Genomic DNA, 14112 nt, shown 5'->3' with positions numbered 1-14112 from the left:
GTCAGACTCCGCTACTTTGTACATTTTCCTAGAACCAAAAGGCATTGGTTCACCGACAGAACAAAGCATGTCATCAGAACTCATCATAATTGAGTCATCTTTGTTTGGCCATTTGAACGTTGGACATACTTTGCCCTTCCCGTGTTCCATAAAGGAAACTTGTAAGGGAAGTTCATCATCGGAAGGATCGTATTTTACTACTTTGCCGATGTACCAGTAATCGTTGTAAATGGCTGCAACAAATTCATTTTCTGTGAATGACGCCTTGATACGACCCTTCTTGCCTGGTCAAGAATGACTTCTGGTTCATTTTGAATGTCTGTGTGCATGTCAGTTTCATTGGTTTTGCCACTTTGTTGTACAATGGTATGCTTGATCCACCCGTCACAGCTGGCATTGAACTTCCCGTCTGTGAAACATTCTTAACAAAGGCATGAGGTATTCTTTACAAATATTTCATTGTTCCCCACCGGAAATACACTATGCAATTGCAATGTACCTTTGATTGGTTTAACATTAACTGCCAATAACTCATTGTAGGCTTCGTCACATTCTTCCTTTGTCACAAATGCGTACTTTGTCTGACTGTTAGCTAACGATTTACCCCAGTTATAATAGTCTTCTGCTGACTGTATCACTGCTGTTTGCCGCTTGACCGCTAAATCGGCCAACCTCTTGGAAGAGCCCCCTACACCATCGCATGGTCCTTTTCCGTGACCCGCTTCCCAAAACTGCCACGATGCGTTTAAACCAGAGTCGAACGTGATTTGCCACGAGATACATGGTATTCTTGTTTCTATATTGTGACGTGGGCGAATCAGTTATGTAGTGCACATAGGAGATTCCCGGATGTTCATTCTTTAGGCGTTCTGTAATTCTCTTAATAAATGCGTACACTGTGCCCCTATTGTGAGACTAGGTATCTGATACATAAATGAAGGATTCGTGATTCAAGTCTTGATCTGAGCTTTTCGTGTATATAACAACCGGGTGAAGGGTGACGGAACATTTATCGAAGTATGCCGTTTGAATTTCATCAGCGTGACCGCAAGAATAATTCTCGGCGAAATCCATTTGGCAAATTGCGTGTGCTGGCGGTAGTCGCTCGTTTAAGCGTTGTACTTGTTTACGTGCGCTATATTGGACCAATTTGGCGTAACGAGGCCTGTAGCTTGAAAAAGTGGTTAAACTTATTTTAACCCCAGGATTTTCCGCTTTTAATTTCAGATGGAGATTATACATATAATCATTCAAAACTCTTGTTTGCTTCATTCCCGTCTTCGTTTTTGTACTATCTCTCTTTTCTGGTAGACATGAACTGTTATCATCGCGTTCGAGAAAATCTCTTACCTTTTTGGCCAATTGGGTTCTTTCAAGGACTTGACGACGTTTTACAATGCTCTTTCCCATATCTGCTTTCAGTAGTTGGCCTCTGTTTACTCCCAGGGCACGGCTTGATTTTGCTCTTAGGCGGTACTTTTTCATCAACTTTCCAGAGACCACCTCTAAGGCTTTGCGTTGACAAGATCTGCCTCGATTTTGAACTATTCTAGATTTTATCTCTTCCACTAAGCTGTTATGAAATGTCAATTTCTTGACAAGTCTTGTATGTTTTGCCGGTGAAATGCCTAAATGTCGTAGCTCATGAATGGATTTGCTCTTCGGTGTCAGGTTTGCTTCGGAAAACGGTCGTTGTCTTACTTCTTCTTCAAGACTACAATGTCCCCCCTTTTTGCTTGATACTGATGCATTACAGCTTCTATTTGAATCGAAAGTGGTTCTCTGTACTTTCTTTCTAAGTGAATTGTTTCTCTTTCTTAGTTCACTCAACTGCCTTTCAAGCTTATTAATATTGACCTGTGCTTTCTTTAAAGATTGACTTTTCTTCCATTGGCCCCTTCTTGAACAAAATTTCATATTTACGAGAAGCCTCCTATCTTCTGTGACCGGCGTCCTGCTTTCATTCATAGCACTAGTAGAATCACATGGCCTCCCGGATTGATCGTCAACACTTGCATGTGAAACATCATGTATGATGTGTTCATTCTGTTCGCTTAATCCGTCTGCAGCTGGTTGTTCTCAACATCCTCCGATGTTGCTGCATGCATTTTCTCACCCGTTCCCGTCTAATTGGCAGTTTATGAGGCCCAATCTCTGAGGTCGGTTTATAATAACCTCTAACGCGATTTGTCTCCTTTTTAAGGTAGTCAGAACCTTCTTTGGCTTTCTTTCTTTCCTATATGCCCTTTGAATCTCTGCACGTGTTTTCCCCATGGGTCTGAAACATTAAATAATGCTGGTGAATTACGTTACTATTTTGTGAATTACGTTACTACTTTAAACATGTGTTTTCTCCCTTCGATGTTTTCCTGCGTACAAACAAATAACAACTATGAAAAATCTTAGTCTTATGCTAAATTAAAAGAACAATAAAGAAGTTTCACGTTTAAAAATAATTGAATAATCAAAGAAACATTAAACATACCTTATTCTTCACTGAAAACAGACTTTAAATTTTGTAAACAAATAATTTCCCGCTTCAAAACTTTTGGAGACGACGCACCGGGAAGAGTATTTAGTGTATATGTTCATTAAACCTCGTTCAATTGATCCTGGGATTAATTTCCCTGGCTTTAATCAAAAACGTTGTAACGTAATTCACAGTAACGTAAATCACGTTTTGTAATATAGAAGGTTATCTTGATATCATATGAATACAGATAAACTGTTGTTCTATTGTTATCGTTTTATCTATGTATGAGCTTTATTTCGAGATTATCAAGAGTGTGTATATTGTGTTAGAGAGAGCATGTAATACCCATTAACGTAATTCACATTTTCACCCAATTTTAGGGGGTCGATATTTAAATGTTATTTATTTATACTTTCAATTAAAAAGGTTAACAATTTGATCGATATATATTACAGTACATATAAATAGGTCAATAAACAGGCAATAGTTTGTTGCATTCGAATAATAATACGATTTGTTGAGTGTGGTTGAAAAACGGTAACGTAATTCACATAGTTTTGTTGGACAAGTGAATATTGCAAGCTCACTCGAAATTTTCAAATTGTTTGTCACAAAATGGTCACTAAATTTTACAATTAAGTTTTATGTATAAATAGATGTAAGATTTTTAATTGAATATTACTTTAAACTATGTATTAGATACGTTTAAAATATATCACCCTTAGTTTGTGACAGCCATTTTAAGGGTTTTAAACCATCTTTGTTGAAAAATTACAAAATAAATCAGATGAATATATGAAATATTGTTTTATTGTGATAAAGGTACATAATAAATCTTTGAAAATATGCATTGACATATTGGAAAAACCTTATTATTATTCGTTTATAGCCATGTGACAAGCTCTTTGCGTATTTGATTAACTTAACTCGTTTTGGCTGTTTAAATGCCTAGTTCCAGTCTTTCTCCTGCAAATTGTTCGATTATACAATGTGCCGGTCCTCATCATTCCCAATGTATGTTCAGACCAGCTAGCCCTCTTCCTTTTTCCAAATTTACCTTTATGCAAGGAACCAGTTCTCCTTATTTTAATGAACGTTTATACAAGGTAACTGACCTCTTCATTCCCAATATACGTGTATGCCAGGTACCGGTCTCCCTCATTCCCAATATTCGTGTATGTCAGGTATCAGTCCTCTTCATTCGTAAAATACTTTATGCCAGGTATCTGACCTCCTGATTCAAATGTACATTTTTGCCGGGTAGCAGTCGTCCGCAATTCCAATATACGATTTGCCAGGTACCAGTCCTCCTCATTCCCAAAATACTCTTATGCCAGGCACCGCCCTACCTCATCTCTAATATACGCTTATGCCAGCTTTAAGTCCTCATCATTTCCAAAATGCATTCATACCAGGAACCTGACCCCCTCATTCCCAATATACGTTTGCCAGGTACCTGTCCTTCTCATTCCAAATATACGTTTTATGCAAAGTACTAGTCCTCATCATTCCCAAAATATGTGTTTGCCTGGTTCTGTCCAACCTCATCTCCAATATACGTTTATGCCAGCTACAAGTCCTCATCATTTCCAAAATACATTCATACCAGGTATCTGACCCCATCATTTCCTATAACGTTCATGCCAGGTACCTGTCCTCCTTATTCCAAATATACGAAATGCCAGGTACCAGTCCTCATCATTCATATATACGCGTTATGCAAAGTACCAGTCCTCACCATTCCAAAAATATGTGTGTGCCAGGTACCAGCCAACCAATCTCCAATATACGCTTATGTCAGCTACAAGAACTCATCATTTTCAAAATACATTTATACCAGGTACCTCACCGCCTCATTTCCAATAACGTTCATGTCAAGTACCAGTCCTTCTTAATATACGTTTACGCCAGGCACTTGTCAACATTAGTCCCTATTGTACGTTTGCACTAACTTTCTGGTACCTGTTCCTATGTACGTCAATGCCAGGTACACGTTTTCCTCCTTCAGAATGTACGTTTATGCCAATTAGCAGTCTTTCTCATTCCCCATGTATGTTTATGCCAGATTCCAGTTCTCTCTTCATTTACAATTTACGTCTATGCCTGGTTCCAGTCCTCATCATTCCAAATGCACGTGTATGCTAGGTGTTATTCATTCTTATTCTCAATTGTACGTTTATGCCAGCTACCGGTCGTCCACCATCCTTACGCTTAATGCCAGGTACAAGCCCTCTTCATTCCCAAATGTACGTTGATGCCAGGTATTAGTTATTCACTTTCCATATATACATTTATGCTAGGTACCAGTCCTCTTCGTTTTCAATTGAGGTGTTTTGTTAGGTACCAGTCTTCCTCAGGCCGAATAAACGTTTACGCCAGGTACCGTCCGTTCAATTCCCAAAGCATCTTTATGACATGTAGTGATCATCCTCATTTTATGCCAGGATTAGTTATCCACATTCCATTTATACATCTATGCCCGGTACCTGTCCTCCTCATTCCCAAAGTAAGTTAATGCCTAGTATCGGTTTTTCTCATTCTCGCTGAAGTTAAGGCCAAGTACGGGTCCTCCTTATTTTGAATTAAGGTTAGGCAGAGTTTCCATCCCCCACCTTCCCAATGCACGTTCATGCAAGGTTTCGGTCTTCATCCTGCCGCATGAACGTTAATGCCAGGTACCGGTCCTTCAACTTCCGATTGTTCGTTCATGCCAAGTTAAATTCTTCCTTATTATCCATGTATGTTTATGCCAGGTACCTGTCCTACCCCTTTCCAATGTACGTGTATGCCAGTTACCAGTCACCCGGATATACATTTAAGCCTTGTGCCGGTCCTGCTCATCCCAAATGTACGTTTTTGCCTGTTTTCAGCAAAGCGCGTCCAACACGTATAGTTTTGCCTGGTTCCAATCCTTATCATCCCATGTGAAATTTACCCGATTCTAGTCCTTTTAATCTTCAATATACGTTTATCACAGGTACCTGACCTTCCAGGTATAAGTTTATGTCGAGGATAAGGCCTTCTTATTCCCAATATTCGTTCATATCAGGTACCTGTCAATCCTGTTCTTAACGGACATTAAGGACAGGGACCAGTCCGTTTTAATTTATTGCACGTTTATGCCAGCTACCAGTCTTCTTATTCCCAGTGTACGTTAATGCCTGGTTCCAGTCTTTCTTATTTCCAACGTACGTTTATGTCAGGTAAAAGCCATCTTTATTTCAAATATACGTTTATGCCAGGGACCAGTCGTCCTTTTCCCCTAAAGTAGTCCTTGTTGTTACACCCTCACACAGCCTGTTTCTCGAAACCTAACACCCCACTGCCTTCTCGTTGTGTTCTTCTATTCTCAGAAGGTATGTTTATTTGATGTGTCATATCCTTAGTACGTATGAGTGTTTGCTATGTACTCGAACAAAGGGATTTTTGCATTTAGAAAATACAAGATACACTCTTATTCCCAGCAGTACCACAATGTATATAATTTCCTTTATTTAACGAAAAGATGAATATATATCGAAAACAATGGTTCTAATTTAAGATACCTTATTCAATTTGAATAAAAAGTGGAAAACTACGGCATTTATATTTTATAAGACGATAGTTGATCGCTGTAAATCTTTGGGGACCAACCAGTCATTCAATATTTGTGCGTATTTATAATCTTGTTTTCAGTAATTAATTATTCTATAGTAAGTAGTTGAAGGTTTATCACACAAAATTAATGTTTGTTATAGTTGGTTATGTATTGATTTTAAGTACGAGTACCACTTTAAATTCACATCGCTTTTGTTTATTCTGACCTGAAGTTTGTCAAAATACCATGTACTTCCGCATAGAAAAAGACTTCTACTTCCAAATGTATGTCAGGTGCAAAAAATGACCTTATACCATATCATTGACATACAAATAACATACTCTCGAATTGGTATAAGCATATATGTAAAGAAGTAGGTTCTCGTATATAAAAGCGTTGACGATTACAATATAAACATACAAATAAGGTATTTCAACGCGTCAGACCACTTTTATTAAATGCTCATTATACTACCTGAGTTATAGAATATTTATTGATATTTTGATTATACGAACGTATCAGATAATCAAGTGAACAACGTCAAATAATTCGGAAAAATACGCGTATTATTCATCGAATTCGCAATGGTACGGACGATATTTCAAGCTGCTTTCTACATGCATGCGAACAAGTTTCATGTCAGTTATTATTAAACGTGTATTAGGGGTGACGAAATTTAGCAGGAACTATCATTATTTTGCTATAAGTTATGTTTTTCATGTAGATAAGTCTTTCACCTGTCTGAATGTGTACATTGTAAGAGATTTTGTCAACAATTTCGGACATTTGATATTGTTTATGGTAATGTAGTTTGGGGGATTTCTGGAACAAATGTATATTAATTTATATATAATGGGATTTTCCCTAGTAAAACTCTTAGTATTTAATTAAAATGTCATACTATTAATTTCAAACAATGTCATATGACTGATGGGCGGACCATATTTTAGTTTCCAAGCTATGTGAAAATCACATGATCTGTTATTTTGCATGATGTGGTCTTTTTTTTAATAAAATTTAAAACTAAAAGGCGACCAACATTTTTCAAAACTTCCAGTTTGTTCTTTTTTTCAGGGAAATAAGTTAACAACCAACTATATTGTTTAGTTTTATCTTTCAGGTATGAAATTGGAGGTTGATAAGAACACATTGCAAGAGTATTCAATGTTGACTATCAATTGCACAATAGACAAAGCACCGTCATATGTAATTCTGATACAAAGTCAAGCAGTGATCACGAATGGCGGGGAAAATAACTGTGATGTCGAGATATATGTTACCTCTATACTATCCCATTGTGACTGTGTCAGTGACATATTAGTTTTGTGCGTTAGCAAACGATTGAATCGAAAGAATCACGGAGATGTTCTCGAGTACAGGGTTTTTGGAACAGAAATCAAAGCTTTCATTAGAATCAACATAACAGGTATGTGTTTAGTTTTCAAATGAAACATCTTATTTTAAAATTGTATATTCTGTATAATATAATAAAGTTATATAGCCAGACGTAATATATTCTACAAAATATGTACATAAACACATAAATAAACCTAAAATATTTTTATTTGTATATGACAAATTTTGTTACATTTAAGTAAATTGGACACAAAAATGTTATTTATAACATTTTAAAACAATTTAAACAAAAATAAAACAATATTGCGCCCATCCACCAAATAAATGCTAAGATGCCAATCCAAAGGGAATCTTGCAGATAGGGGTTATAGTAAATTTGTATCTTATGGCGAAACCATCTCAAAACATAAGGTTATGTTTGTAATCAAGATGTCTCCCTCGATTGGCAATTTGCCAATATCACTCATACCTGAATAAACGTGTTTGAATGTTCACTAGAGTAACATGCATCCAAACCGCAATATTTATATATTAAAATAAAAATAAATAAAAAATCTATAGTTTTATACAGCGCAGAGCTACCCAGGACCTTTCAGTATAACCTTGAAGTAAAATAATAGACGTATTAACATTTCATTAATAAAATCATAAGAACTTGCACATATATAGTATGTAACAGGTAGTTTATGTTTAAACTGTTGGCTACTGAGCTTGTTTCTGTAGTTTTTCACATAAGTAATGTTAATTTATTTTTAGTCATTATAAACCTTAATTCGGCCTTTGTCTGTCATGTTCAAACAGATTTGTTTGCTGAGGTCCATTACGTCTGACAGCTTTTACCAATGTAAATAACAGTTATTGGTCTTTTAAGATACAGATCATTATTGTGCTTGTGTTTTACTAACCTTTGCACTGTGGTGGCGTTCGATAATTAACAACTTATAGTCTCAAAGCGTGTAATGTCGTCGGGAGCTGCTTTTCGATTTTAACGTTTTCTAAAAACTAACAGGAAAAAGTGTAAATTTAAATACAGAAGCATAACATAATATGTCTAACATCATAATGACTTAAATGATGTATGCACACCCATGGTAATACACCAAACGTTTTTAAATGTGTTAACCGTTTTAACAGAGCTATGGCCCTCTGTAAGTGAACATTCATTGTACTCCGGACCTTTTACCTAGACAATCGCCTCTTATGCCGCACGCATACACAACCTTGTAAACAATGTTAAACATTTATAAACATGGACAGGATCGCCATATCAAACGTTGTGGGATAAATGTTCAACTTGCGCATCACGGTCACCTGTGTTTTCATTGACACGCAGTCGGAACTCGATCGGCGGCTCCTCTGTAGAATTCCCTCTAACAATGTGTTATCACTAGATACTAGAACAATACGACTCCACTTATTGTCCTTGCGGAAACAGAAACATGAAGTTAATACGTGACTTCGAATCTACATTTACATGAAAAGATTTAAACCCACACACTAGGACCAATAAGTCGTTCACTTGGAATATTTTAAGTTATATACTAAGTAAATGTTTTCGCATTTAAGTTTCAGTCATAATTTTAAGTTTTCCCTGTATTTTCCATGTGTGATGTTCCGTGAAATTTGCAAACGGCAGTAAACGATTAAGTTAATATGAACATGTGTCGTCATAAACGACCAGTCTGATTTGTTCCTAGAAAAATCTTACTTCGTCCTGAGCATTTAGGCTCGAGTCTAAGCTTTGATTTGAAATGCATTCAGCATATGGAGCCAAACCATTTACAAATATTACAAATCATCTCGCATCGTCATAAAAGTCTCTTCTGTTTTACGGAAATGTTATTTTCTCCAATTAAAGTGTTTCCCCTCTCCAGGTATATAAATAATAACCCATACAACCAATTACAAAACACTCATGGTGATACTCTCAGGTTCAAGTCTGGAATGAATTAATACTATGTTAATTTTACCTTTTTCATCTAGGTTTCACTAGAACATAAAGTAAAGATGTTTACTTAAGGAGAAAAGTTCAGCTTTAAGTTTTCTACCTCAATCTTCATCTCATTTTCTTAACGGTCATATTTAATATTTAGTTTAATAAAGGATCTTATTTTTGACTCTGACGAATGGACAAATACAGACCTAACCCCATGGGTCTTCCTTCTGGAACCTGGAAATTTGCTATGTCTTATTGAGATAATGCCAATATTTCTACTTCTGCCTGTCAGTATATCTTTTCAAATATAACCCCTTCCAATGTGTATATAACAAAGCTTCCATAACGTAAATGATGCGTAAGTTGACGTTTTTAAGCTACGTCTTAACTTTACGAAGCCTTTATGTTATGTTTGTAAACCAATTGGATTAAATTCGCCGCCAGGCTGCTTTTTACTCAATTAAAACAATGAATACATTTTTTAACGAACGAACGAAAGTTTATTCAATGAAAGGCCTCCAGCCCATAATACATGTTACAATGCAAATCAAATATAACAAAATGCATATATGTAACTAAATAAGAGTTGTGTCTCTTGGTTAACAAGTTAAGTGTTATCTATAGCTAACATGAGTTTATGAATGTAAAGAGCAATGGATTTAATATGGGTAACATTTTCCGATGCCATCATATTATAGAAATGAAAAATGTCAGTATTTCCACGATACCAAGAGAACAAATAATTTTCCCGGATGTCATTAAATCTTGAACACTTAAAAAACACATGATATTCATCTTCAATAACAAGTATGTCTTTATCCAATAAACAATAAGTACAAAAGCGATCATTTCTATCAATACAAAAAAATCGACCAATTTCAATATGAAGTTTATGACTAGATGTTCTAAATCTTGCCAATGATTTTCGTACAGGAAACGGTAAACTGATATTAAGGTATCTTTCAACATTCAATAAAGACTTAAAGCATTTATAAGTATCACAACGTGAGGAATTATTTACATCACCAAGCCATGTTTGTCTACAACAATCAGCAATTCTTATTTTAAAATGACACATAAATATATTTATATCTCCCACATCCTGGGCAATCCAAGCATACCCAAAGCCATATGTAAACAATATTTCTTTTATATCAGTTGCCCAAGTACGCCTACCTAAACTATCCAGATTTTTTATCATAATATATGAATTTCTAGGGAATCTATTTTCAGGCATTTGTAATACTTTGCACCAATATTTTACACATTTCGAGACATAAATAGTGAACATTGGTAATCTACCACATTCACCTAAAGCCACACAATTATTTACAGAACTCTTAACTCCGAGAAAATATTTACAAAAGAAAAGCTGTACTTTTTCAATCTCATTACATTCCTTGAATCCCCAAATTTCTGAGCCAAATGTCAGTATCGGGGAGACCATTGTATCAAAAAGTTTAAAAAATTCATTATGATTAAACGTACCAAATGACAACTGATAGTTTTTAATTGAAAAAAATGGCTTTCCTTGCCTGAGCTGCTAATTTGGATTTCGCTGCAGACCAAGATAATGTTGGAGTAAACAATAAACCCATATATTTGTACATCGATGTAATTCTGACGATGTTACCATTAAGTGTCCAATTTTCATACTGGCGTAATGGGCCTCCGTTTCTAAATACAATAATTTCAGTTTTTTTCAGATTAATCTGCATCTCATATTCATTACAAAAGTTGGAGATAGCGTTTAATTGTCGTTGAAGGTTTATGGCAGTATCAGCACAATTTGCCACATCATCTGCATACAGTGTATATCAGGAATATTGTCCGTGATAAAAACACCCTGGTTACAACTATCTTTAAGATATTGACATAGATCATTGATAAAAAGATTAAATAAAATTGGAGAATATAAATCTCCCTGCCTTGTCCCAATATTACACTTAAAACCCTCAGTAGCATAAACTTTTTTTGTATTTACGTCATCATTTGTTATGACGTCATCAAAAAGACCACCAGAATTATCTAATTTTATATGAGCTTTGAGTTTAGAATATATCGACAGTATTACGTTTATGAGTTTACCTTTTATTCCTTTGTTTATCATATTAGTAAAAAGTTTGTAATGACCCAAGGAATCAAAGGCCTTTTGAAAATCAACATACAACACGTAAAATCTGCCGCCTGGTTTTGACAAATATTTTTGTATTAGGCATTGTAATGTAAACAAATTATCAACAACAGAATAACCTTCCCTAAAACCAGCTTGCGATTCATCTAAAACATTGTATTGCTCTGACCATTCTGTGATTCTTTCTGTAACAATACTTGAAAATATCTTATATATAACATTAATTAAAGAAATACCACGATAGTTGGCTGGGTCATTTTTAGCACCAGACTTATAGATAGGTGTAATTAGACTAGTACTCCAACTGTCCGGAAATTCACCCGATGAAAGGATTTTATTAAATATTATATTCAATATAGGCGTTATCAATGTAATGGTATTTTTATAGAATTCAGCGCCTATGCCATCAATACCATGTGCCTTTCCAGCTTTTAATTTCCTTATACTTTTCTCGATTTCCTCATTTGTGATAGGTGCGTTTAATATATTTTCAATTCCGGTATGTTCAGCCGTATTAGAAATATCCAAGCCAGCCAACACTTGATTGTCTTTAAAAAGTAAAGATTTAAAATATTCAACCCACTCATTAGGCTTAATTGAGCTCACTGCCTCAGGCTGTTTATATGTACATCGCTTTAATGTTGACCAAAATAACTTTGGGTTTCTACTGTTATCTATTAACATCTGACGTGCATGCTTTTGATATTCTAATTGTTTCTTTCTACATACGTTCTTAAAGGATGACCGTGCTTCTTTATACATATTAAAATCAAAATCATCATTAGTATGCCTAAAATGGCGCAATAAAACTGTTTTAGTATGTTTCAACTGGATGCAAGTTCGGTCCCACCATTTTGGTTGATCAGACTTATTTAGCGATATCCTTTTCTTACACTGCATTACACCCGCCGCTCGTTTATAAATATCCAGTAGCATAGAAATAGCACTATCTATATTAATTTCGACTAAATCTGAAATTGAACGACTGTGTAAATCAATCATAGAACATAAATTAGATAGAAACTTATCTGCCATGCGTTCACTCCATTTAAAACTATCAAACGTTTGTATATTAGGTTCGCGGTCCCCTTGTATATCATTAGTACCGTTATTGCTCTGCCTAGGAATAGAGAGTTGAGTTACAATAGGAAAGTGATCAGAGCTATCTATATCATCAACATTAAAGTAGCTTATGTAATGAAACAACTCTGATGAAGCTATATGATAATCTACTACACTTCGACCCCCATTAGCACAACATGTGATATTCCCCTCTATATCATTATGTAGTCTACCATTTATAATATGTACATCCAAAGTGCAACATAATTCAGTTAATGCTTTACCAAAGGCATTGTATCGTTCAGAATCCTTATTGTGTCTATGCATACTAAAGTTATCCGAGTTATAATCTACCTCTGCATTATATACATAATTTAGATTGTCATTTGGTATATAATCTAAAAGATTTTTGGTTCGAGCATTAAAATCACCAGCCATATATATGAGACAATTGTTATATGTATTCTTAATCATTGAAATATTATTCTCTATCAGAAAAATGCCGTTACTGTCATCTTGGTATATAGTGGAACCTTCTGGGGATACATATGCTACATAAAGTATAATATCATGTGCAAAATCATACAAAGATGACTTAATGTAAAGTACAACACAATTTACATAATCTTGACATATGCGGCTTATAAATCCTGATTGAATAAATTCACATTTTACAAAAACACTTACACCGCCGCTATTTCTAATTGCATTTACAGGTTTCTTTCTAATATATCCGAAATGTTTATATGATGATAAAAATGAATCAAATTCGCTTTCGTTATCACCCCAAGTTTCCACTACGCCGAATATATCAAACTGTTGCATATAACGTTTAATCTCTTGATCATTGTAGTATTTACGTAGACCAGCTACATTCCACGTGGCAATATCAAGTTTATAAACAAGGTCACATGTATTCATGCCTCGGCCGCTTCCCTAGTCGATCCTCGGAGTGTCTTCGGTTTCAGTCGGAGTGTCATCATCGTCCAATGGAATTTCATCCCGTTGAGCTTGTCTATTGTCGTCCCGCTCCTCGCGATCACGTGCTCGTCTTTGGCGCCATTTGGTTCCCGGCTTACCGCGTGCTGGTCCAATTTCATAAATAGATTGATCTCGATCATTGTAACCGTAAATAGTGTCCTCGATTACCAACTTGTCATAGTTCATTGAGGCATAATTGCCTTGTTCACGCTCGGATATTAACCGTTTGCCTAATTCTCTGCGGATGGCTCTTGTCCTTTCAGTAAAATCCTCGTGAACGATATATGACGTGTTACGTAAAAAACGCTTTGCTTTATTCAGAATTTCATCTCTATCCTTGAACTTTGTAAATTTAACAATGATAGTGCATTTATCGGCACTAGCATTCGATTTCATACGATGTGCCCGCTCTATGTCAACATTTTCGAGATGTGGCAAATTTAAGTCATTTTTGATGAATGAGCGCACCTTATTTTCTGTTACATTCCATGGTTCATTGATTTTACCTTGTATACCATTGAATTTTAAGTTGTTGCGCTTCATTTGAGCTTCACAATTGTCTGTCTTGGATTTGAGAAAATCAATCTCTTTCC

At 35.5% G+C, this 14112-nt stretch overlaps 1 protein-coding gene across 3 annotated transcripts in view; it reads left to right on the top strand.

The window, feature by feature from the left end:
- Window positions 1-14112, top strand: part of LOC128233753 (putative nuclease HARBI1) — a 61159-nt gene that overhangs the window by 19604 nt on the left and 27443 nt on the right. For all 3 annotated transcript variants that reach the window (XM_052947589.1, XM_052947590.1, XM_052947591.1), the window contains exon 2: window positions 7171-7476. In XM_052947589.1, the coding sequence (XP_052803549.1) occupies window positions 7171-7476 (306 nt within the window). The remainder of the gene's footprint in view (window positions 1-7170; window positions 7477-14112) is intronic.

The sequence above is a fragment of the Mya arenaria genome, chromosome 5 (assembly GCF_026914265.1).
Source record: "Mya arenaria isolate MELC-2E11 chromosome 5, ASM2691426v1".
In the NCBI taxonomy this organism is placed as follows: domain Eukaryota; kingdom Metazoa; phylum Mollusca; class Bivalvia; order Myida; family Myidae; genus Mya; species Mya arenaria.
This window is presented reverse-complemented; position numbering and strand designations above follow the sequence as displayed.